The sequence below is a fragment of the Peromyscus maniculatus genome, chromosome 9 (genome assembly GCF_049852395.1).
Source record: "Peromyscus maniculatus bairdii isolate BWxNUB_F1_BW_parent chromosome 9, HU_Pman_BW_mat_3.1, whole genome shotgun sequence".
Taxonomy (NCBI): domain Eukaryota; kingdom Metazoa; phylum Chordata; class Mammalia; order Rodentia; family Cricetidae; genus Peromyscus; species Peromyscus maniculatus.
In genome coordinates this window covers 11,266,886-11,288,722 of record NC_134860.1, presented here as the reverse complement: position 1 = coordinate 11,288,722, position 21,837 = coordinate 11,266,886, and the positions used below count along the sequence as shown (strand labels likewise).

The 21,837-nt window shown below is 55.5% G+C and overlaps 2 protein-coding genes and 1 long non-coding RNA gene across 18 annotated transcripts in view; 2 read left to right on the top strand and 1 right to left on the bottom strand.

The window, feature by feature from the left end:
• The first annotated feature begins 400 nt into the window (after positions 1 to 400).
• Positions 401 to 13,198, top strand: Opn4 (opsin 4). Its single transcript, XM_006976740.4, has 13 exons — positions 401 to 586; positions 2,041 to 2,222; positions 2,478 to 2,551; positions 2,996 to 3,352; positions 4,213 to 4,358; positions 5,643 to 5,776; positions 6,062 to 6,265; positions 6,784 to 6,955; positions 7,271 to 7,426; positions 8,278 to 8,385; positions 9,087 to 9,267; positions 10,030 to 10,146; positions 12,506 to 13,198. Exons 4-13 carry the CDS (start codon positions 3,212 to 3,214, stop codon positions 12,542 to 12,544), a joined length of 1,398 nt encoding a protein of 465 aa, XP_006976802.2. The 5' UTR covers positions 401 to 586; positions 2,041 to 2,222; positions 2,478 to 2,551; positions 2,996 to 3,211; the 3' UTR covers positions 12,545 to 13,198.
• Positions 6,179 to 18,442, bottom strand: LOC143267259 (uncharacterized). 5 transcript variants are annotated; one of them, XR_013042216.1, is made up of 7 exons: positions 18,186 to 18,442; positions 15,464 to 18,016; positions 13,521 to 13,671; positions 10,613 to 10,690; positions 10,003 to 10,107; positions 6,863 to 8,577; positions 6,179 to 6,303 (listed from the first exon to the last, which is right to left on the bottom strand). It is a non-coding gene; the product is annotated as an uncharacterized LOC143267259 (long non-coding RNA). The 5 variants fall into 5 exon arrangements; XR_013042213.1 differs by having other exon boundaries at positions 6,236 to 8,577; positions 15,464 to 17,500; positions 17,666 to 18,016; XR_013042212.1 differs by having other exon boundaries at positions 6,236 to 8,577.
• The window catches only part of Ldb3 (LIM domain binding 3), a 64,540-nt gene continuing 58,106 nt past the window's right edge, over positions 15,404 to 21,837 (top strand). For 3 of the 12 annotated variants that reach the window (XM_015995618.3, XM_006976692.4, XM_076544408.1), the window contains exon 1: positions 15,405 to 15,609. In XM_015995618.3, the coding sequence (XP_015851104.2) occupies positions 15,448 to 15,609 (162 nt within the window). In that variant the 5' untranslated portion in view covers positions 15,405 to 15,447. Of the gene's footprint in view, positions 15,610 to 21,837 lie in introns of all 12 variants that reach the window. The other 9 variants (XM_042284336.2, XM_042284335.2, XR_013042211.1 and 6 more) reach the window with 6 other exon arrangements.

Below are 21,837 nucleotides of genomic sequence, written 5' to 3'. Positions count from 1 at the left end.
GGGGGAAATGCTGAAGAGCATCATGTAATGGCCTGGGGTATCATCCAGAGGAGGAGAAATCTAGAGGAAACAAGTTATTTTGGATGTCTCAGGGCATTAACAGGGTCCCGGTCATGCCTCTGGCTCCTTGGGTAGACTAGACTGGGAATAGCATCCTCAGGCCCAGGTCAGGGAAGGAGGAAGAGATGCACAGGTACCACACACAGCAAAAGGCCGCTGGAGAGGTTTTTGTTTCTAGCCCCTCCCCTGGGCCATGAGGAGAAGGAGGCTCCCATTCTCAAGGGGTTTGCCAGATTCCAGGTAAAGGAAGCCCAGGTGAGCTGTTGGCCAGGTGCCTGTTATGACATTGAATATTCCCTTGGAAACAGCTCTTTGGAATTTCCCAGGAGCCTTTGGGTAACCATATAGGCCATGGGTGGGGAAGCCAATCCCCAGAGGAGGACTGGAAGGCTTGAAACTGGAATTACAATACCACTGCCTCGAATGGATTTGAGATGTCTGTGCTGTGGATGCTGTGGCCATAAATGATGGTTGGCCAGGGGCCAGGAGCCTCCTACCCTACTGACTTCGCAATCAGATTTTTCTGGTGAGGACTTTCAGGACTTTTCTACAAGCATTCTGGGACTTGGACACCCTTAAACAAAGTCAGCATGGGGCCCTGTGTTACCAGATTGATTATGTTCCCCGAGCGCAGTCTCGCCCCTTCCCTTCGCCCACTGCTGGCCTAACATTAAATGAACAACACACTCCCGTCTCTGTGGCAGCCTCTCACCCAGCTCTCAACCCTCTGAGCTTCCCACTTCCCATGCCCCTGGCTGCACCTCTGGGGAGGAGAGGCCTAAAGAGCTTTTCTCACCTCCAGCCAGGCATGCTGTGGAGGCGAGAAGAGCAGACTTCAGGCAGTGCTGAGCTGTAAGCCCTTGGTCTCCCTTAGGCCAGTGGCTAGGAGTGGGGTGAGGGTGGGGTACAAGTGGGATCAGTCACAGATGCTGAAACCAGGGTGAGCAGAAGGGTGGCCCGGGATAAACAGAGACACCACAGAATCTAGTCAAAGCCAAAAGTTGGCGCCACTGCCCCTCCCCTGGCTCAAACCACCACTTGGAAGGGGGCCCCTGAGCCGGGGCGAGTGAGGGAATCTAAGAACAAGCTTGCAGCAAGTGAATTGCAGCCCAGTGACCCCCGCTGGTTCCAGTTCCAGGTGGGTAGTAAGGGTGGGGAGATGAGCCTCCAGATGAGGGGTGGAGGCTAGCCCATGCCAGTTTGCACCATCCCCCTGCAGCTCAGGGTCACAGGCACCAGTCTTCCCAGCCCTTTAGCAGACTTCCAGGGGAGTGCTGGCACCTGCTGAAGCAGGAGGCCGAAGAAGACAGCGGTGGGTTCTCTGCACCCCAACCCCACTCTACAGCACCGTTCCAGCGGCACCCCACACGGGAGCACCTTCCTTCTATGACACCCCCGGGATTCCTTCCCTCCTGTAGCCCTTCCAGCCCCAGGCAAAGAAGTCCATCCTACCACCGCAAATCACCTGAGTCCCACAGGCTTTGAGTGGCTGGCCCTCAGGCCACACCTTGAAAAGCAGGGCCAAGGGGACTTTGTGGTTCCTGGTACAGTGCACTATACAGGGGATCCCAGAAGGAAGCAAAACAAGGCTGTCTGTGGCCCCAGGAGAGAGGGGCCCGATCCAATGGCATCTCTGATGGCCCCTGAAGAGGATGCACAGGTGATTGTGACCATCCCAGGTCCTTGGGAGAGCTTCCTTGATGACGCTGACAACCTGTTTGAGCTGCAATCCAGAGTAGGGGACAGGCAAGGTTTGGGGAGCCGCATGTGAGCAGAGGCTGGTGGCCAGAACTGTATGCTTTCTCAAGGAGGCAGGTTCAATGGCTGCTCTTCCCCCCAGCATAAGACACTGCCTGTGACCCCCACTTTCCACGTGATCAAGCCTCCCTAACCCTTTGCCAGGTTCGGAAGCTAACTTTCAGGAAAGTCCCAAGGTACCGGAAGCTGGTGTTCACAGACACTTCCTTTCTCCTCTGGCAGCCATGATCTGACAGTCTAGTACCTGAGCTTGGCTGCTCAGTGCTCCAAGGTCAGACTGTTGTGGAGCATCACCGGAAAGGGACAGTAGGAACCAGTGGGTGACTGACCCCCAACTTGGCTCCATGGTGTAACAGAAGCTTGGCCCATGTACTCAGACATAAGAAGGGGACAGCATATACCTGGTGAGCCTTGGTGGTTTAGTCTCCCCAGTAAAAACCAATTTTTTTAAAGGTATTTTTTATTGTGTGTAAGTGTGTGTATCTGCATGTGGGTGTCTGCATGTGAGTGCAGTTACTGGGAGAGGCCAGAAGAGGGAGTCAGAGGCTGGCGTTAGAAACATAGGTGCTGGGTTCCAAACTTGGATCCTCTTAAAGGACTAGCACATGCTCTTAACCCCTGAGCTGTCTCTCCAGCCCCGGATCTACTTTTTTTTTCAGACAAAGTATTGATATGTTGCCCAGGTTGGTCTCGAACTGATGAATTCAAGTGATCCTTTTCACTGAGATGGCAGGTACATAGCCCTGCACCTACATAAATACCACTTCTTGTCCCTGAATACCATGTGACACTGGAGACTCTTCCTTCAGGCAGGGCGGTGTGAAGATGCCATGGACTCACGGACCTTACATAGGTTTTCTTCCCCAGTGACCACCATGACTCCCAGAACAACAGGGCCGTTCTTGAGTTCTAGGAAGAAAGGGAGTACAAAGGACAAAGCCTCCTGCCCAGTATCCAGGAGCTGAGCATGCCAGTGTCCCTTAAACATCCACATGTATATATATACACACATATTCATGTCACTCCCATCATGTGGGACCCACCAGGGACCCACTTAGGAGACAGCCAGAAGCAGGGAGCCACTGAGCATGTGTAGTCCCCTCCCTACCCAGTACGGCTACTTAAAAGTGTGGAGGAATCCTGCCTCTGTGACACTCATTCCTTTGCGCTTCATCAGACATTGAGCAGTCAGCCCCTGAAGGGCAGCTCCAGGCTGGATCTATGCTGGGCAGGAGAGCAGCAGCAAGTGGACCAGGCAGCGAGCAGGCCAGGCAGCGAGCGGGCCAGGCCGCAGTGTTAAGGATTGAGTAGCACTGGAAGTCCGGGGACAAGTCCCAGAGCTCTCCCTGCCCTTAACTTCTCCGAGCCCAAGCAGGTACCGCTTTGCCTTACAATGGACTCTCCTTCAGGGCCCAGAGCCCCACCAGGCTTAACTCAGGGCCCCAGCTTGATGGCCAGCCCTGCCCTACACAGCCATTGGAACAGCACTCAGAACGTCTCTGCAAGAGCCCAGCTTCTACCTGTAAGCCCCACGGTAAGTTTGGGGAGCATGTGTGTGCACAGAGACCCAGTCCCCAACCCCGTCTCCTACCCCGACTTTGACAAAAAGGGAGATAGAAAGGGTCTGAGCTTAGGTGAAAGACCATGGGCACCACTGAACTTCTCTGGGCTTTCCTTACAAACTGGCTGAGAAAAGAGGGGATAGGCAATGTCTTCATTGGCAGAGACCACTAGAGGACCAGAAAGGCAGGCCCTGCCCTGCCCTTGGTGACATCTAGTCTTTCCAGACATTGGCTAGATGTCCTGTGGAGGTGTTATAGAGAAAAAGGTATGCCCTGGGCTTCTGGATTTGTACAGGCCAGAGTGGGATGCTGGGCAGGACAAAGAGCAGACCACTCCCTTTTCCTGGGAGATATCCTTCTCATCTTTGTATCCTAACCTCCCAGGGCAGTGACCTCTCTGCAGTGACCCGGAGGAACCTTTCTTTCTAATGGAAAGTTTCCTCCCTCCTCTGTCAGGCTTCGATGTCAGTCCTCAGTTACGTTACAGGGTTGCATGCTCTCCCTTGAGGCTTGCTGTGGGGTATCCATACATCGGGAGGGCAGTGCCCAGGAGCCGTTTCTACTCAATGTCACTCAAGCTGTCCCTGTTCTGCAGGCACACGCCTGTCCTGCCAGCCTCCAGCAGGGACTGAGCCGCTCACCTTCCTAAGAGCCAGGCACCTGCACATAAATGGGTCTGGGGTTTAAATTTGGAAGATCTGTACTTGTCTCTCCTGTGGCTTGGCCATAGCTTTTCACCTGTACCTCCGTTTCCCCACTTGCCTCATTGGGAACTTACTTTTCCTTTCCAGGGACATCTGTAGGTGATGCCCTCCTCTTTCTCCCTCCATAGGTGTCTGGACCTGAGGCTGCTGCCTGGGTCCCCTTCCCCACGGTCAATGTCCCAGACCATGCTCACTATATCCTGGGTACGGTGATCCTGCTGGTGGGGCTCACAGGGATGCTGGGCAATCTGACAGTCATCTACACCTTCTGCAGGTGCCTGGTTGGTGGGGTTGGGTCAAGGGCACTGTGCATATCCAGCCATGCAGAGAGGGCAGAATACAAGGGCAAAGTGTCACCCAGTTCTATCCAGGGCACCGTAGAATGGGCAGAGAAGCAAGGACCACACCTTCTATAGTATCAGGTCTAGGCACCAACTTTCAAGCTGATGAAAAGGGAAAAAATGGCCCAGGGAACCTTGACTAGCACAGGCATGCCCACTGGGCTTCAGGCGTACCCTCCGAGGCAGGCAGGTACTCCGGGACCTTCAGGTCTCTGTTCATTCTACCCTGCTCTCAGCTCACCTCTGGCATCCTCTGCTCCCAGAGGAATCCTTCCTCTACCTTGAAGAGCATCCCTGGACACCAGGACCCTCTAACTCCCAGCAGCCGGTCCTAGCAGCCACCCTGGCTCCCCTCCCCACCTGCCCCGCTGGCTGGCACAGGCAGGTTGGGAAGTGAGCACAGACTTCAGGCTCCGTCACAGACCAGTGGAAGGACCGAGGCCGTCATTTGTTCTCCTTGAGCCCACGTCTCTGCTCTGCCACGTGGACTATGGCTTTCTCATCACCGTACTTCCTCCTGTTTGTGCGCTCCCATAGGAGCGAATATTCAGATGGATAGTGCTAGAAGAGGGTTGTGAAGATAACTGTCCCACAGTCAGAGTTACAGGTCTTGGGTCCTTTGCCACCTCAAAAGTCAACAGTAAAGAGACGGGCTGGGTGGGGCAGGGCCGAACTGAGCAGCAGAAGGAGGAAGAGGAGAAAGAAAAAGGAGTCAGGGAAGAAGAGGAGGAGGAGGCCCGAGAAGATAGCAAGAAGGTGTCAGAGCAAGTGGGAGGGGTAGCCAGAGGGACGCTGTTGGGACACTGTGGCCAGAAAGGATTGTCCAAGGGGTCAGAGTGAGCCACACAGAGGGAATAATCCAGAGGGGGAGACAAAGAAAGGGTGTGACCGAGAGCCAGCCTCCGGGCTGCACAGCTGTTTCTGGAGACACTCTTCCTCCCTTCACTCTGAGGGACTGACCATGGGAGATCCCTTAGCCCATAGCACTGGTGATACCTGCTGGACTGAGAGACATGCCTGTGGCCCAGGAGCCCCAGCCTGTGTCTGTTCATGTGTGTGGGGTTTGTGCATGCGCGACATGTTTGTGCGTCCATGTACGTTTAGCATATTAGCACGAATGTATATGTGTATGCATGAATAGCTGAGGGTGAGGGAAGGCAGGCTCCCACAGCTCCGGAGGTCCTAGGAAGCATGCCCTGACTTCTCTGACCTCACAGGAACAGAGGCCTGCGGACACCGGCCAACATGTTCATCATCAACCTCGCAGTCAGCGACTTCCTCATGTCATTCACTCAGGCCCCGGTCTTCTTTGCCAGCAGCCTCTATAAGAAGTGGCTCTTTGGGGAGACAGGTAGACACCTGGGGTTCCTTTTTGCTATAGGGAGGAAGGGGTCTTAACAGAGGGATGCCACAGGGGTGGAAGGTAGCCCAGATGAGGTGGCTTGCTCTTGCTGGGCACAGTGGGCAGCACCCTGAACCCCGTGACTGAGTGAGGAGGAAAGATGGGGTTCTGGTCCCGAGAGCCCTGCCAGCCCGGCCAGATGTGGCAAGCAACAGGGTGGAGATGGCTTGGTCCTGTATTCCATCCTTCGGGAATTTCTTCCCCAGGGACTTAGGGAAGTGGGTTTACCCACAGGTTGCGAGTTCTATGCCTTCTGTGGGGCTGTCTTCGGCATCACGTCCATGATCACCCTGACCGCCATAGCCCTGGACCGCTATCTGGTGATCACACGTCCCCTGGCCACCATCGGGATGGGATCCAAAAGACGGACAGCACTTGTCTTGCTGGGTGTCTGGCTCTATGCTCTGGCGTGGAGTCTGCCACCCTTCTTTGGCTGGAGTAAGTGGGCCGGGGCTATTGGCGGAGGGGTAGATAGGCTGAGAGAGGAGGTTTAAGGGAAGGTTGGGCTGGCCGGCTGGCAGAGGGCCTCAGGGATCACCTAAGTCTCAAGTCAGATGGATGTTCAGGGGTACAGCCAGCACTGGGGGAAGCTCGGGGTGCTTTGCCAGGGACTAGAGGATCAGTCAGGGTGCCTGTCACCAAATACGGGGGTTATTGGGTGGGAGCAAGTGAGGCATGTTTAATGCTGAGTTTGTAGCCAGTCAGACCAGCCAGGGGCTGGGCCTGTGAGGCCTCAGCGGGCAGGACAAGCGGCAAGGTTCCCACTAGAGCCAACTCGGGAATCTCCCTTCACATCTCTCAACCGTCTCTGGCTTCCTCGGTTCTGGGCAGGGCAGGCTTGCGGCTGAGGCCAGGTTGTGCCCAGGAACCCCAAGCTCGGCGTTTGAGGCCCCTACTGAGCAAGGTGCCTTAAGCAACGACATGGTGAGGGCTGAGCCCCTGTCCCTGGCTCCCAGGTGCCTACGTGCCCGAGGGGCTGCTGACGTCCTGCTCCTGGGACTACATGACCTTCACGCCCCGGGTGCGCGCCTATACCATGCTGCTCTTCTGCTTCGTATTCTTCCTCCCCCTGCTCATCATCATCTGCTGCTACATCTTCATCTTCAGGGCCATCCGAGAGACAGGCCGGTGAGTGTGCTGTGAAGAGCTGACCCAAAGAAGGTGGGGCCCGCCCATCAGAACGTACTCGGATGCAGATAGGTTGAGATCGGTGAACTCCCGTGCTTACGGGGAGAGGCTACCCAGGAAAGTTCCCAGGGACAAGGTCCTCTGAGGAGGGCTGGTAGACTGTGCTCCTGGCAGAACCCCTGGAGGGCAGCTGATGCTCAGCGGAAGGACTTTCTGGAAGTCAGAGCTGTCAGGGTGGGAAAGGATGACGCCTCCTATGTGTGCCCAGTGGCTGTGACCCTGGTACTTGTGACAACCCAGATGCAACCTTCCTAGGGCCTGTGAGGACCGCAGTGAGTCCCCTCAACGGCGGCGGCAGTGGCACCGGCTGCAGAGTGAGTGGAAGATGGCCAAGGTCGCACTGATTGTCATCCTCCTCTTCGTGCTCTCCTGGGCTCCCTACTCCACTGTGGCCCTGGTGGCCTTTGCTGGGTGAGCAGGAGCCATAGCACTGGGATAGGGGATTAAGGCACAGATCCAGGTTCCCTCTCCCTCCAGCCTGGCCCAAACCAGGCATCCTGGCACCCTCCCCATGTGACAGGCCTCACCCCACAAGGCTTACCTGGTTCCTGGAAGCTTCAGAGATTTACTAGGGGAGCCCTGACGACACACAGGCAATCTGGGGTCCTTCCATCTCCTTGGGAACGTACAGATATATCGAGGTTCAGGTTCCCTCTCAGCCTGAGCCATAGGCACACAGCCAGGGCTGCTGCTGCTTAAGAATGGATCCCTAAGAGGTTCTCTCTAGTACCTTCCGTGGCTTGATTCTGGTAACCATGGCACCTTCAGCAGCATGCACATGGACTAGGTTTCCAAAGCACTTCTGTGAGAATGAGATTTTGGTACTTTGAACTATTCAGGTGCCAGTCTTCTTGAGTAGTAATAATGCAGTCTCCTCCAGGGGCCTACCAGAAGTTTCTCTAGGACTTCCAAGGGGACAGTGTACAAGATGGGGTGAGGGTTTGGTGGCATGGCATGTGGGATCGGAAGACCAGGGACAACTGAGTGCCACAGAGAGGTACTGCCAGCCGCACAGGTTCTGAGGGACAGTGGGACCTAGCCACTTCCTCTGCAGGTGTGACATGCCTTCCTCCCAGAAGCCCACCCTCAACCATCCTTACTCCGCTTCCTACCCACCCTCAACCAGAATCCTCACAGCTCCTGCCAGTCTCTCGCTAAGGGGCTGGGTTGGCCATGTCGGTTTAGTTTGGGCCTTGGCAGAGTTGGGCATAGAGACAACTGGGGGTATGAAGAGGGGGGACCCCACACCTTCTCTATCCTAGGTACTCGCACGTCCTGACGCCCTACATGAGCTCGGTGCCAGCTGTCATCGCCAAGGCTTCTGCCATCCACAACCCCATCATTTACGCCATCACCCACCCCAAGTACAGGTGCGGCCTCCTCCAGGCCTCCAAGCCCACCTCGGGCATGGAGGGCCTAAGCCTGCAGAAGAAGGCAGAGGTTATCTGTCTCCCTCTGATTTCTTGTATGTGTATTAGTTGGGGGGGTCACGAGCGTCTTGGTGCAGCCAGCAACACTGGGAAGGGTCTGCAGTTGGCACGCCCCCTCTTCTTTCCCGTATCCTACAAGGGAGGAAGCCAGTCCTAACTACAGAGCTATGTCATAAGGCAGCCAGGGTGGGTTATTAGCAGTACTTCCTACGCAAAGGCAAGCCCCCAGACTGGCAGCATCCTGAGGTACTGTGGTCAGGTTCGAGCTTTACTAAGAAGAATGGCAGCCAGGCACTGCTGTGGACCCTCAGAGTCGTTTTCAGCTAATCTCCTGGTGCAGACCTCACTCAGTCCAGCCTACAGTACTTAAGTGTGTCCATGGCATCCATTCCCAGAGATGCGGCCCAGGGCAACCAGGACTTGAAGCGATGTCTGCTTGGTTGGACCCACTACCCCAAGGCTGTCCCTTTGTGTTTACCACACCCTGGATCTGTTGTTAATCCCATCAGTCTCTTACCTAGCTGTCTGTCTGTCCCCATTACCAGCATCTGTCTGTTCGCCAACTCTAGCCCTGGATCAGTCTGTCCTTCCCTCTTCCCGGTCACGTCCCTTCACTCTAACCAGATCTGTGACTCCTGCAGGGCAGCCATTGCCCAGCACCTGCCCTGCCTCGGGGTCCTTCTTGGAGTGTCGGGCCAGCACAGGCACCCCTCCCTCAGCTACCGCTCTACCCATCGCTCCACACTGAGTAGCCAGTCCTCCGACCTCAGCTGGATCTCTGGACGGAAGCGTCAAGAGTCCCTGGGTTCTGAGAGTGAGGTGGTAAGGATGCTGGGCCCTCATTGGCTGGTACCTCACCTTTCCTTTCCCGGCCAGCCCTCAGGGACCTGGACCTGGTTGGCAAGGCCACATATTAGACTGGGGGACACTTCACCTCTTCTAACGCCCAGTGTGTCACCTCCATGACAACCAGGAATACCCAGACAGAGAGGGGTGGGTGGTATGAAGCCACCCAGCAGTAGTCCAGTCTAAACAGGGGCTTTCTAAGTCACCCCTTTCTCCATGGCAAGAGCTGAGCCAGGGTCCTTGTTCCTTAGCACTCAGCCATCACCTTACAGGAGGTGTGAAGAGCTACAACCTGCAGGAAAGGGTGGGGGCACTAGCCTGGGATCAGACCTGGCTTCAAGCCTTGGCCCACCACACACTCACTGTGTGATCTGAGAGCCAGCACGGCTGGACTGCCCAGCTCTCTCCCACCGTTCTATCCTCGAGGCCTTCCATTAAGCTGTAGGGCTTCCTGGGGGTCTCTATACCACAAACAGAAAATGAGGAGTCTGCCTTCTTTGCTAACCGAGGCCTTGACTCTTATGAAGGCCGCCTATCTAAATACCCACATGCTGAAGCAGACAAACACTGCCAACACGGGTAGTATTTTCCTGGGCTCTGGTGACCACAACTTTGCAAATGATGTCATGGGTCCCCATCACTGAATACCAGTGTGGAGGCTGGGGCGCAGGTGGGGTGGGGTACGAGTATGCTGTAAGTTGTTCCTCTCACCTCGAAGTTGCTCTCCCACCTTCCCAGGGATGGACAGACACAGAAGGAACAGCTGCGTGGGGAGCCGCCCCACAAACAAGTGGGCCATCGTCCTGCAGTCAAGACCTGGAAGATAGGGAAGTCAAGGCTCCTTCCAGCCCCCAGGTACAGGAATCCAAGACTCCCAGGGTGCCTGGACCTAGTACCTGCCAATCTGTGAAAGGGTAGGGAGCCAGGCCAAGCAGTCTGAAAGGCAGGCTTGCCGTGTGAACAGGCTCTCAGAATCACCCCTTCCCATACACCCCAGCTTTGCTTTGTCCGCCTGGAGGGCTCTGTGACTCCCAGACTTCCCTAGCAGGGTCCGAGCGTGGTCTATGACCGGGGGAGTATGTGCATGTGACTGTGTAACTATGTGTGCGTGGAGTGCTGTTGGCATGTGGTGCCATGACAGATGCAGAGCTGTAATTGCATGTGCTCATGAAGATGTGCGGTCTGTGTCAGAGAACAGCTCGTGCATGTGGGACCCACGTTCCTGGCATATGCTCTCCGTCACTGCGATGCCTCTGTGTCGTCTGGGTGATGGAGTGTAGATGGCACACACCTTTCTGTGTGATTTTGATGCTGGACATACCTGGGGTGGACGCTGCAAGCTGTATCAGTACTCGCCGCCAATGCCCTGAGCTCAAGAGGTCCCCCAGAATACTCGCAGCTATAAAAAGAAGGCCAGCTGTCAGCCCCAGTGCCTATGGAATGTCGATGGTGTTCGAGAAGGCCGTATTTTGGAACACTGGAAATGCCATGAGCACAGGCGCCCAGGCAGCCTCCCCTCAGCTGGCAGTTCCCCTGCCCTCCTCTCCCGCATGCGCAGTCCCTGTCAGCCGCTGGGTATTATTCTGGGGCTTCCTTAGCCACTCTGGGATCGTGGGCGTGTCCCGTCTTCCGCCCTATGCTGCTTCCCTATGCCTGGCGCTGCTCCTGCAGTTGTTGGGGAGCTCCTGTCCCCCCATGTTGTATCCCAGGCGCTACGCAGAGCCACAGGGGCCGACGGTGATTGGGGAATGGTTGAAGACATAATATCTATCCTGGATGGAGGCAGGACCACGGGGTGGGTGGGGGGGCGGGAGGGCTCTTAGCATGGAGGGTCAGCCATCAGCAGTTGACAAACACAAGTGGCAAGCACTGCCATCAAGTCACAAGCACACAAAGAAGCCGGGTGGTGGTGGCGGCGGCGGCGGCGGCGGCGCACGCCTTTAATCCCAGCACTCGGAGGCAGAGCCAGGTGGATCTCTGTGAGTTTGAAGCCAGCCTGGGCTACAGAGTGAGATCCAGGACAGGCACCAAAATGACACAGAGAAAGCCTGTTATGAAAAAAAAAAAAATCAAAAACCACAGGCACACAGAGGCAACTCCCTGGGCTTCCCTGGGGGAAGGGGTTGAGCTGTCTGTGTGAACATCCTCAGTGATCACACTTGGGATCAGTCAAAGGAACTTGGTGTCCTGGAACTGTGTGTGTGTGTGTGTGTGTGTGTGTGTGTGTGTGTGTGTGTGTGGAGAGAGAGAGAGAGAGAGAGAGAGAGAGAGAGAGAGAGAGAGAGAGGCTGACTTTGAGAGCATGCAATGAGACCCTGGGGACAACATTGGGGATGTAGAAAGGAAGGGGGGCAGGTGGTAAGAGTGATGATCTGGGTGGGGTCTCCAGACCCTAAGGAGCAAAGAGACAGAGAGGGGCTTAATCACCCAGCAGTGTAGCCAGGCCCTTCTGATGTGACCCCAGGGAGGCTGTGGTGGGTACAGTAAGCCTGTGAGGTGTACTTTCATAGGAGGCCAGTGCTACAGGGCAGGAAAAGGGTGAGTGAGTTAGGGCAGCAGAGATAAAGAGCTGCCGGGCCTCACACACATACAGGATTACAGAAGAAAGATGAACTGGGGAGGGAGCATGGGAGTCTGAGCCTCAGGAGTCCAAGGGCCTGAGGATATCCCAGAGGTTATCCTGAAAACAGCCTAAGGCTTTTATGGCTCCTTGTTCGAGGTGTGATCCTTGAGAAGGTCCACCCCAACCTTGACCACAGCCTGACCCCCCCCCCTTTTTTATATTTTTAAAGATTTATTTATTCATTATGTATACAGAAGAGGGCACCAGATCTCATTACAGATGGTTATGAGCCACCATGTGGTTGCTGGGAATTGAACTCAGGACCTCAGGAAAAGCAGTTGGTGCTCTTAACCTCTGAGCCGTCTCTCCAGCCCCTCCACCCCTTATTTTTGAGACAGGGTTTCTCTGTGTAGCTTTGGTGCCTGTCCTGGATCTCTGTAGACCAGGCTGGCCTTGAACTCACAGAGATCTGCCTGCCTCTGCCCCCGGAGTGCCGGAACTAAAGGCGTGCGCCACCACTGCCCAGCTCAGCCTGGGCCCATCTACGTAGTTATCGTCACCTGTCAGTGTTCTCAAGTGTGAAGAGGCATCAGAAGGCTGCCCCTGTGAGACAATCCCAGAGATGAACAGACGTGTACTGTTTATTTTCAGACCAAGGGACAGCTCCCCAGCCTGGACCTCGGGATGTAGGATGCCCACCGGCCCTCCATTTCTTCTGCTCCTTGTCCAGCCCATCACCTCCCTATCACATGCACAGACCCGGGATTATCTCACAAGCCTGGAACCTGTGCTACTCTGGATGCACAGCTCCGGCCCTTCCCACACTGTGAAACTCCTGTCTTGAAGGGGGTCCTCACTACTTAGCTCGGCAGCCTCACCCGGGCTCTGCCCAAAGCAGGGACCCAGGCTCTCTCTGCTGCTTCACTTCCAGCAGCCGCTGCCTCTCCTCAGACACTGTATGCTGCGATTGTCCAGGCGGCGACGACAATAGCGATGGCACTGGGGGACTCATCAGTTATTTACGAGCCAAGCATCTTGGCTAGCCTTTGTGACCAGGCTGCACAGCTCATTGGTTCAGAAAGCTCAGCCCGGCGTCCCCTGTGGCCAGTGGTCACAAGTTGGACACAGACTTTGCTTTGCACACTAGAAATACTCCTTCACCTCTAGCTATCCCCTAGCATTCACACTGTGGCCCACACTCACATGTACAGGCACTTAGGTACCTATCTGTATGCACACCAAGCACATGTATGCACACCCTGCCCTTAATGTTTCGTGTCTAAGTTCCTTCCAGATGTGGATCTGACAGGGCACAGAAATACAATAAACAAGGTCTTTTGTGATAAACATGTCTACTGGTGCTTCTGTTGGAGAAGAGACCTGGGCCTTGTCTCCATGTCTCCAGCAACTTCTTTTTCCCTTTCCTAGCGACTCTCACTCCTGAAAATCCATTTCAAACTGTAGGAGAGCAAAACAGAGGAGGGACAAAGGCCGTTCGCGCCCCCCCCCCTCGCCCCGCCCCGCCCCGCTCCTCCCCAGGGAGATGTGGAGCTTCGCCCAGCCCATGGGTACCAGCTGCTCTCCAACTGGCTTCGGGTCTCCCAGGGGAGGCAGAGGGAGGCTGGCCTGCCCCTTTAAGAACATCTTCCCACCACCCCTCCCTTACCCAGAAGCAAGTCACCAGGCAGTGCCAGACTCCAGAGAAAGAGCCTTCAGCTCCAGGTCAGCCTTGCTGGGGCTCCAGGGCCAGGGTCAGCCCTTTCTTTCTGGTTATGCTGTGTGGCTGGATCTTCCCCAGCTGGGACGGACAGAGGGGCCTGGGTGACAAGGCCAGAGCTAGGGATAGATGGGATGGAGTAGAGGAAGGGATGGGATGGAATGGTGTAGAGGATGAGATGGGATGGGATAGGATGGGATGGTGTAGGCGAAGGGATGGGATGGGATGGGATGGGATGGGATGGGATGGGATGGGATGGGATGGGATGGGATGGGATGGGATGGGATGGGGTGGGGTGCTGACCTCCTAGCCCTTGCAGGTGGAGTTGCATGGTACAAAGAGGAGGAAGCAAAACAAAGGGAAAGAGGGCAAGTCCCTCCCTGGCTTCCGCCACTTGCTATTTTTGTGACCTCGAGGGAATTATTAAATGACCCTGCGACATCAGCACTCTTATGCACCCTATGTACGCCGGGCTCAGGGTGTAAGGCTGGAGTTGTGGCAGCTAGGAAATTACTGACATCCAGACCCGCATTGAGTCCTCCAGGTTAGCGTCTTTGAGAAGGCCAGCAAGAAGCCAACCCATCATCCGTCTTCCCCGAACCTCGGTTTCCCGAGCTGGGAGCCAGAGTGAACCTCGATCTGTCGCCAGACTACATGAGATCTGAAGTCTTTCTTGGGGGGAAGGTGGGCTTCTAGGGGTGTCTTAATGAGAATGCCGTGCTGGCTGAAGGCCCAAAGGACCAAGGCCCCCACCCAGAGCACACTGTCTCTGGGGTACAGGCTGAGCATGCCACACATGCTTCCCTCCCCTGTCCCTGTGGCTCTCTGTCCTAGCAGCTGAACAAATGGCACTTCTCCCTGCCCCCTGTCATCCCTGCGCAAAGGGCATGGGGCCTGGCACGCAGTGCTGGCAGCTGTGGCTTTCCATGCTACTGTCAACTTTTCCAGGGCACAAATGAGAACGGGAGAGCCAGGAATAACTGCCTGGGCCCCAGAGGGTCTGGAGGGGTGGGGCAACCCCAGACCTGGCTTTAGGCCTTTTCCCCAGGGGTCAAGCAGCACCCCTGCCCCCAGGCCAGGGTTTTGGAAGATGTCTACAGCCACTAGGAGCCATTATCTGACATGAGTCTCATTAAAATGAGTCCAGGCTCCAGTGGGACCCGAGTGCATTCCCTGTGTGACCTTGGAGAATGTTTAACTTCTCTGAACCTCAGCTCTTACAATCCAAGGTGGCAGCCCCTTAGGACCCCACGGAAGCCAGTGTGAAGAGCCCTTTTCTGAACTTGGCCAAGTTCAAAGTACTACCATTACATGGTCATTTTTATGTCTGGTCCCATAAAAGTGATCCGGGGGCCAATCAGCACTCTTCTGAACTGAAGATTTTTCAGACCTGTGGAGGCCAAGCTAAGTCCAAGGCCCCGCCCGCAGGGCCCCACGATGGATAAGGGGCCAAATCGTGGTCCTTCCCAGGAACAACAGAATAGCAAAACTCCTACCCAGAAGAGGATCCAGAGTGGACCCACTGATTAGATAAGGGTGTGTGGGCTCTGCAGAGGGCACAAAGGGGGCCGTCCTCCCTGCCTACCCCTTGGGGATGGGTGTTCTGGGTGCCTGACACCCCTCCCCAGGGACTATATTAACCGTGTGAGTCATGGTGGACTGGCTGGGAGGCCACAGGCAGGCGGGCCCAGTGTAGGGTTACAGTCCATTTATGGGCGCACCAAGGGCCGATATCAGTGTCGATGGCATTCGCTCTCAGCTATTCTTAGGAGCCTCCCAGGAGCTCTGCACAGCCTGGCCAGGCAGAGAGCAGGCAAGGCCAGGGGTCGGGGTTCTGGGGCCGGGAACAGAGCTAGAGGCTGGAAAGACAGGGTGCATGAGTGTCCTCTTACCTGACTCTTCGTACTATTTGTCTGCAGAGAAGGCCGTCGCTGTCAGCACCAGTATGTCCTACAGTGTGACTCTGACAGGGCCCGGGCCCTGGGGCTTCCGTCTTCAGGGAGGCAAGGACTTCAATATGCCCCTCACTATCTCCCGGGTAAGTGCACATTGCCCACAGCCTTATTCCCAAAGGGGCAGGGCATTCTTGGAGGAGGGCATGCTCATGTCCATCTGTCTGTCAGTCAGTCAGTCTGTCTTCCCCAGGGCTCTTGGAAAGCAGAGCTTGCCCTATTCCTGGTCTGGGGTCTAGGACTGGACTGGTCTGATCTTGGCCACAGCTGAATTTGCTCCCCCACCCCAGGGTGTTCCCCGGACTTTGCCCACCTAAGCAAGACGTCATGGGCAAATAGCTGGCATTTTGAGCAGAGGAGAAAATGCTGAGTTTGCAGGGTGGGTAGGCGTGTGGGCAGAGAGCGCGGGGCCTCCCTAAGCCCTTCACTAGCAGGGTAGGCTTGGGGTGCTCCCAAGCTTGGAGTCCCTCCCTAAAAGCAGGTAGTTGCATAGAAAAGAGCATTCCCAGCATAAGGAAGGCAGGTACCAGGCAGGTGAGTGGACGGACTGTCATCCCGCTGCCTTGCTGTCATGATGTAAGTCCAGGCTAGACTGGTTGCTGGTCCCTAGTGTCCCCAGACCACCACAGCAACCCCTCCTCTCCCTGCCGTAGTGGGCCTGGCAGGAACGTCGCACCACCTGCCTCTTGGGCTGAGCCTGTCTTCCTCATTTGAGCCCAGGGGTGCCTGTCTCACACCTTTGCCCTGCTAGGCTGGGGCAATGGCCCCTGGGTCTTGTAGTATATGGTGAGAAACAGCTCTGCCCAATGGAAATGGCACTGAACCTAAGGTGTTATGAGGGTAGTTCCCATTGGTTGGAGAAACTGAGGCCCAGAGAAAACAAGTAAACATGCTTGAAAGGAAGAGAGGAGGGTCTTTATTGCTATAGTCCCAGCACCTGGGCCATGCCTGTTGCTATCGGCTCAGTACTTGTTAGATAAGGCACCCTACAAGTAAGTGCTGCTAGATCTGGGACAGAAGGCCCCATGGCTTAGGGTACTGAGAAGCACACAGGGAACAAGTATAACCTGCTTGGTGGCTGAGCCCCTGGCAGGACTGATCTGGGCTGGCTTAAGGGGCAAGGTTAGACTCCAGGATGTCACTGTGAAGTTGGAGGGTGGAATCAGGTATATTGGATGGCTCTTTCTTCCACAGAGTGCCAGAGACTTGCCTCAGACCTGGGGCTAGCACTCAGGGTTAGTGGGGAAGCCTGGAGGCGCTTGACAGAGGGGCAGGGCCCAGTATTTCCACTGAAGCAATCTTGTTCCTTAGACTACCTTTAAGCTGGGCACTTAGAGTGGCCTTTGGGGAAGGACGTTGTCCTCACCTCTCAGCTGTAGATCTGGAGTCTCTGCCCTCCAGACCTACTGCCCTGAAAACCACAGGGCCCCTATTAAGAGGACACCCTAAACCATGTACATTCTGCTTGACGATGTGGTGACATGTGGGCATGTGAGTCCAGTGGCTACCCCCAGCCCAGGCTCTGCACAATCCCCACCCCCATGGCTATGAGTTTCCTCCCTGTATAAGATGGGTTCTCTTGAATCATCCTCCTGTACCCTCCAGCCTCCAGTGCCTAGAATTGAGCCCACCATCCCCAAGGCTCATTGCTGGTGTGCCCTGCTCTGTCTAATGGGAACAAATTCATCTCCAGGATCAGTGACACCCAGAAAAGCCAATGACCTCACTCAGGACCTATGCACCACCTGGCCCCGGATGGCCAGGGCTTAAATGACAGCACAGAGGCTTTAAGCTAGACAGCAGGAAGAACATCCTCATTCAAAGAGGGGGTAGTTGGGGTGTGCTGGAAGCTAAAGCTAGGGAGACATTTCAAAATAGAAGCCAGGGCATTGGGAGATGGGCTCTTTTCTGATGCATACCTCAAATCACCTGGAGCAGGGTGGCCGGAGCAATGGTCTTGTCAGGTCTTGCAGTCTCCTGGAAAATACAACTAGTGGGCCACAGATACAGTGGGCTTGGCACCCCCGGCTTGGGCATGTCAGGCCCAGTGCCGATGGAAAGACAGACTCCGTGAACACCAGGCCTGTGGCATTTGCTGCTGAGGCTTACAAGTACCTTCTGGACCAGAAACAGTCTACTCACAGAGACACAGTGCCATGACGCCATCCATCTTCAGCAGTCCCCTGCTTCAAGCACAGTCACTGCAATTGTGAGGGGTGGTCAGGCAGGAAGTCTGGGGTTACCAACTTGGAGCCCAGCAAACTAAGGCTTGCACGGGATAGAGATGCCCCTGGGTAGCACTCACATGTCCTGGCACAGCTTAACTCCCAAGCCTGGTCCTTTGCCTGTCAGTCTCTAGGCCCCGGTGGAAGCTGGCCTCTCTCAAAAGCAGGTATGTGTTCCTCCCAGGAAGAGCAGCTGCCACCTGCATGTTGGGTGATAGCTTGGCTATCCCCTTGCCCACACCCTCCACACAGGCACTATGGCATCAACCTGAGCAGAAGACCCCCCAAGACCCTCTTTCAGTGAGCTTAAGCCTGGGACTCTGCAGAGGTGGGGTTCAGGAGGGACACTCTAGGGTGGAGCGCAAATGCCTTTATTTATCCTGGACAGGTGCAGAGGCCTGCAACCTGAGCTGGCCTCTCCCCCACCCCTCCCCTACCTTAGCCAGTTCTCCATGAAGCAGAGTTGAGGAAGCAGATCAACAGGTCCAGCCCTCACCGGGCCCCTGCCTCTGGCCAGATGCTGGAGCTGGGTGTGGGGCCTTGCCCCCTCGTGGCTGGGGCACCCTCTGCCTTAGGAAAGAAGCAAGTGTCTCTGTTCCATTCTAGCACAGCCTGAATTGTCTCACCTGTGAAATGGGAGAGTGCGGTCCACACTTGGGAGAGTGCAAGTGTGGAAAGGAGGCTGGCTGTGAGGCTAGTGTGCAGAGGGGCTGTGGGCTGGGTCAGGCCTGCCTCCTTATTAGAAGGCCTTTGCTCTCGGGACCTCCATCCTACCTGGCAGGCTTGCCTGGGCCACAGTCCAGAGGCCTTCCGCCTCCCTCGGGCTTCAGTTTCAGCATTATTGAACTCTCCTAGCTGAGATGGGGACGCTGAGAGCAGAGAACCCTTGGGAAGAGAAGGGAGGACAGTGTGAAACTATTCTGGGGGGTGGCTGTGCTGGCAATTCCTGGAATTTCCAGGCCCCTGGAGCGAAGCATCTTGAGCCGTTCTCGGCAGCGCCTAGCAGTGCTGACAGGCCGTGCTGTTTATAGCTCTGTTGAAGGTCAGGCAACCATCTATCTGGCTGGAAGATAAGGAACAGTCCTAGCTGAAGACTGCATTCTTAGAGGTGCATCTCTCCAGGTCCTCCTGTGACTCAGACTCACCTCTGACCCCTTGAAGGCCCTGAAGGAAGCAGACCAGAGGCCCACTAGGTCCTAGGAGGGGGTCCTTGTAGGTCCCCGAATCAGAACACAAGCCAAGGGCAACTCTACGGGTAGACAGGAATCGGGGCAGATGCTGTGGGGAGACGGGAGACTGTGGGGACAGCAGATATGAGGAGAACAGAGGCACCAGGGACAGGAGGAAATCCCCCGATTGTGAAGGCCCTCAGGTCCTTACCTCCAGGCTTCCCAGTCCCAAACATGGCTTCTCCACTCTGCTGGAGCCAGGGTCCTGCTTTCATGGGAACCACCCTTGGAAGCATGAAGCCGGTTTTCCAGGGCCAAGTACACACAAGAATCCCGGGCAATTTGTTAGAGAAACAGAGAGGAACAGTGTCAGAACCTGGAGAAACAGAGGAAGACCCGCAAAACACACACACACACACACACACAGAGAGAGAGAGAGAGAGAGAGAGAGAGAGAGAGAGAGAGAGAGAGAGAGAGAGAGAGAGATCGTTAGTATGTGTGGACAATTAGTTGCCAAGGCCAGGTGTTGGAGTGTGAGAGATGGGATATGGAGGAGTGGGGGGACCCATGGTCACTTCTTGAGGGAACTCTGAGAGCACAGAAGGGAGAGAGGTGAAGTGGGAGCTACTATTTGGACAAGCCAAGCAGGGCATAGGAGAGCCTGGCTTACTTATACGGCAGAGATGGAATAGAGGTTGAGACCACTGGGAGACAGAAGTTCTCAGAAAAAAGCCGAGGACTGGGTCAAGGCCCCAGGAAAAGCCAGATGGGGAAAGAGCCAGGCTGGCACGTGGTAATTTAATCCCACAGGGTTTAAATGCACTTAGGACTTTAGGGGAAATCCCTGCCAGGCTTCAAAGAAGGGCCTGGGAAGGTTTCGCTCCTTCTAGGCCTGTTACCTGCCCTTAGCCAGCTCCACCCCACCTGACAAGTCACACGGAGAAGGAAGGCAGGGCCTATGTGCTTCTGAATATGGGGAGGGATGCTAAACATGCCTGTAGAGTCCAGGTGCCCCAGAGAGGCTGCGGCTGTCCTCCCTGCTTCCAGGGAGCTAGCGGGTCAGGAGGTCGTGGCATGGGAGCTTTGAACCGCTGCATGGCACCTCGATTCCCTAAGACCCTGGACAGAATCCCTGCTAGTCCACCACACCCTTCTAGGAATAGTAGGCTTGCTCGGGACTGGTCCCTGGGGGCTGACCCCTTGCCTTCCACCTTCTGTCTGCTCTGTCTTGTTTCTCATGGAACCCTGGGGTACAGCCATACCGATCACACACCTGCTGCGCCCCAGGGCAGTCCTTGACTCTCTGGGGCTTCTAGGGAGAAGGAGGTTGGAGTCAGAACTTAAGCTCCCTTGGATTAGAGATTCCATCAAAACTGTCTCAGCTTTGCAGCATCCTTATGTCATAGCCTGTTTAACAATGCAGTCCTCACACCACGCCCCAGAGGAAGGCCTTGCCCTGTGCTCTGGGCACTCACCGGAATGTGAAGTCAACCAAAGCAGACTTAAGTTGACCCATTCCGTGTCCACATGCTTTCCTTTGTCACCTTCCTCCTAGGCATGACAGTGGCCATGACATCAGCTACCCTGGGGCTGCCTCCGGAGAGTGGGTTGTGCCTTGAAAATCAGATGTGTCCTCTTGGCCACCATGGCCTTTATTCCTCTGTTGTCCTTGCCCGGCTGACACATATGGGGTCTACAAGAGGGGCGCTCTGGGCACAAGGTGGGCAGGGTTTAGGAAGACGCCTGGGACTTCAAAGGCTGGTGACAACAGTTAGTCTTGTTGTGTCACCCACAAGGTGGAGGACAGTGCTTCTGGGACCAGCGATGTGGGGTTTCTTAGGGTCATGGCGCAGCAAGCAGGGCCCGAGTGGCTAGTCTTGGCCCAGTTTGTCCTTGGTATCCCACCCTGAGGCCCCTCTAGGCTCTGCTTAGTGTTCAGATCAACACTGAAAAGTGACTGTCAGCTTGAAACATTTGAAACATTAGGTAGGAATGAAACACTCATCCAGAGAGAATTTTAAATGCTCAAAAAGATATAGAAAGACTTTAAAAAAAAAAAAAAAAAAAAAAAACAAGTGTCTCCAAGAACGTGTGAGCTTTGATACTTTTCTGAGACAAAGTCAACAGAGAAAGGAAGGTGTAAAGTTAGAGAAGAAACGCATGAACTTTTTTCATGAGCCCTGGGCTCTAGGCAAGGGTCCAACAGTGCCAGTCCCCTCCCCCAGCCAGCCAAGGCTGCTCCTGTGGTGGAGGGAAGGGATCTGATGGTCCTTGGCTGTCTTTAGCATCCCTGCCTCCATCTGGCCTCCTTCTCTAAGGACACTTGAGCAGAAAAGAAGGACATCTCCCCATATGTGAATATCTCACCCCTGCTTGAGGGACACTGAGCCCCGCTTAGGGCAGCCAAGGGCCAGGCCAGCTGAGCCCTGATGGGCAGACACAGATGCAGGGAGACTGACGCCAGGAACAGGGGGATCCAGCCTGGTGGCTCCCTCTGGAATGTTTGGCGACTGACCAGGCCTCTGGAGGAAGGATTACCCCAGCCCACACACGCCTGGATATCAGACAGGGCCAGGCACAGGGAAGAATAAGTACAAGTTGGCCATGCTCTAGGGAGAAATATGTCACCAGGCAGCTCTAAAGACACGGCATTCCTGATGGCCTGCAGCTGGCACCGGCTGACCGGGCCCGGCCTCCTTTGGATGTCACCCTGATGCCCTTGCTTACACTGGCATCACGATCTGAACACTCCCGTCCTGCCCGGCGGTATCCCTTCTGGCTTTGGAGCCCCACCCTTCTGTGTGGCCTTGGTAGCTGCTTCCCTCTACCTCACCCCGAACTATTTGCTGCAAGGAGCAATTCCTATTCCACGGATAGTGAGGAGCATCGGGGTATCGTCCTGTAGGGATGTCCTGCTATG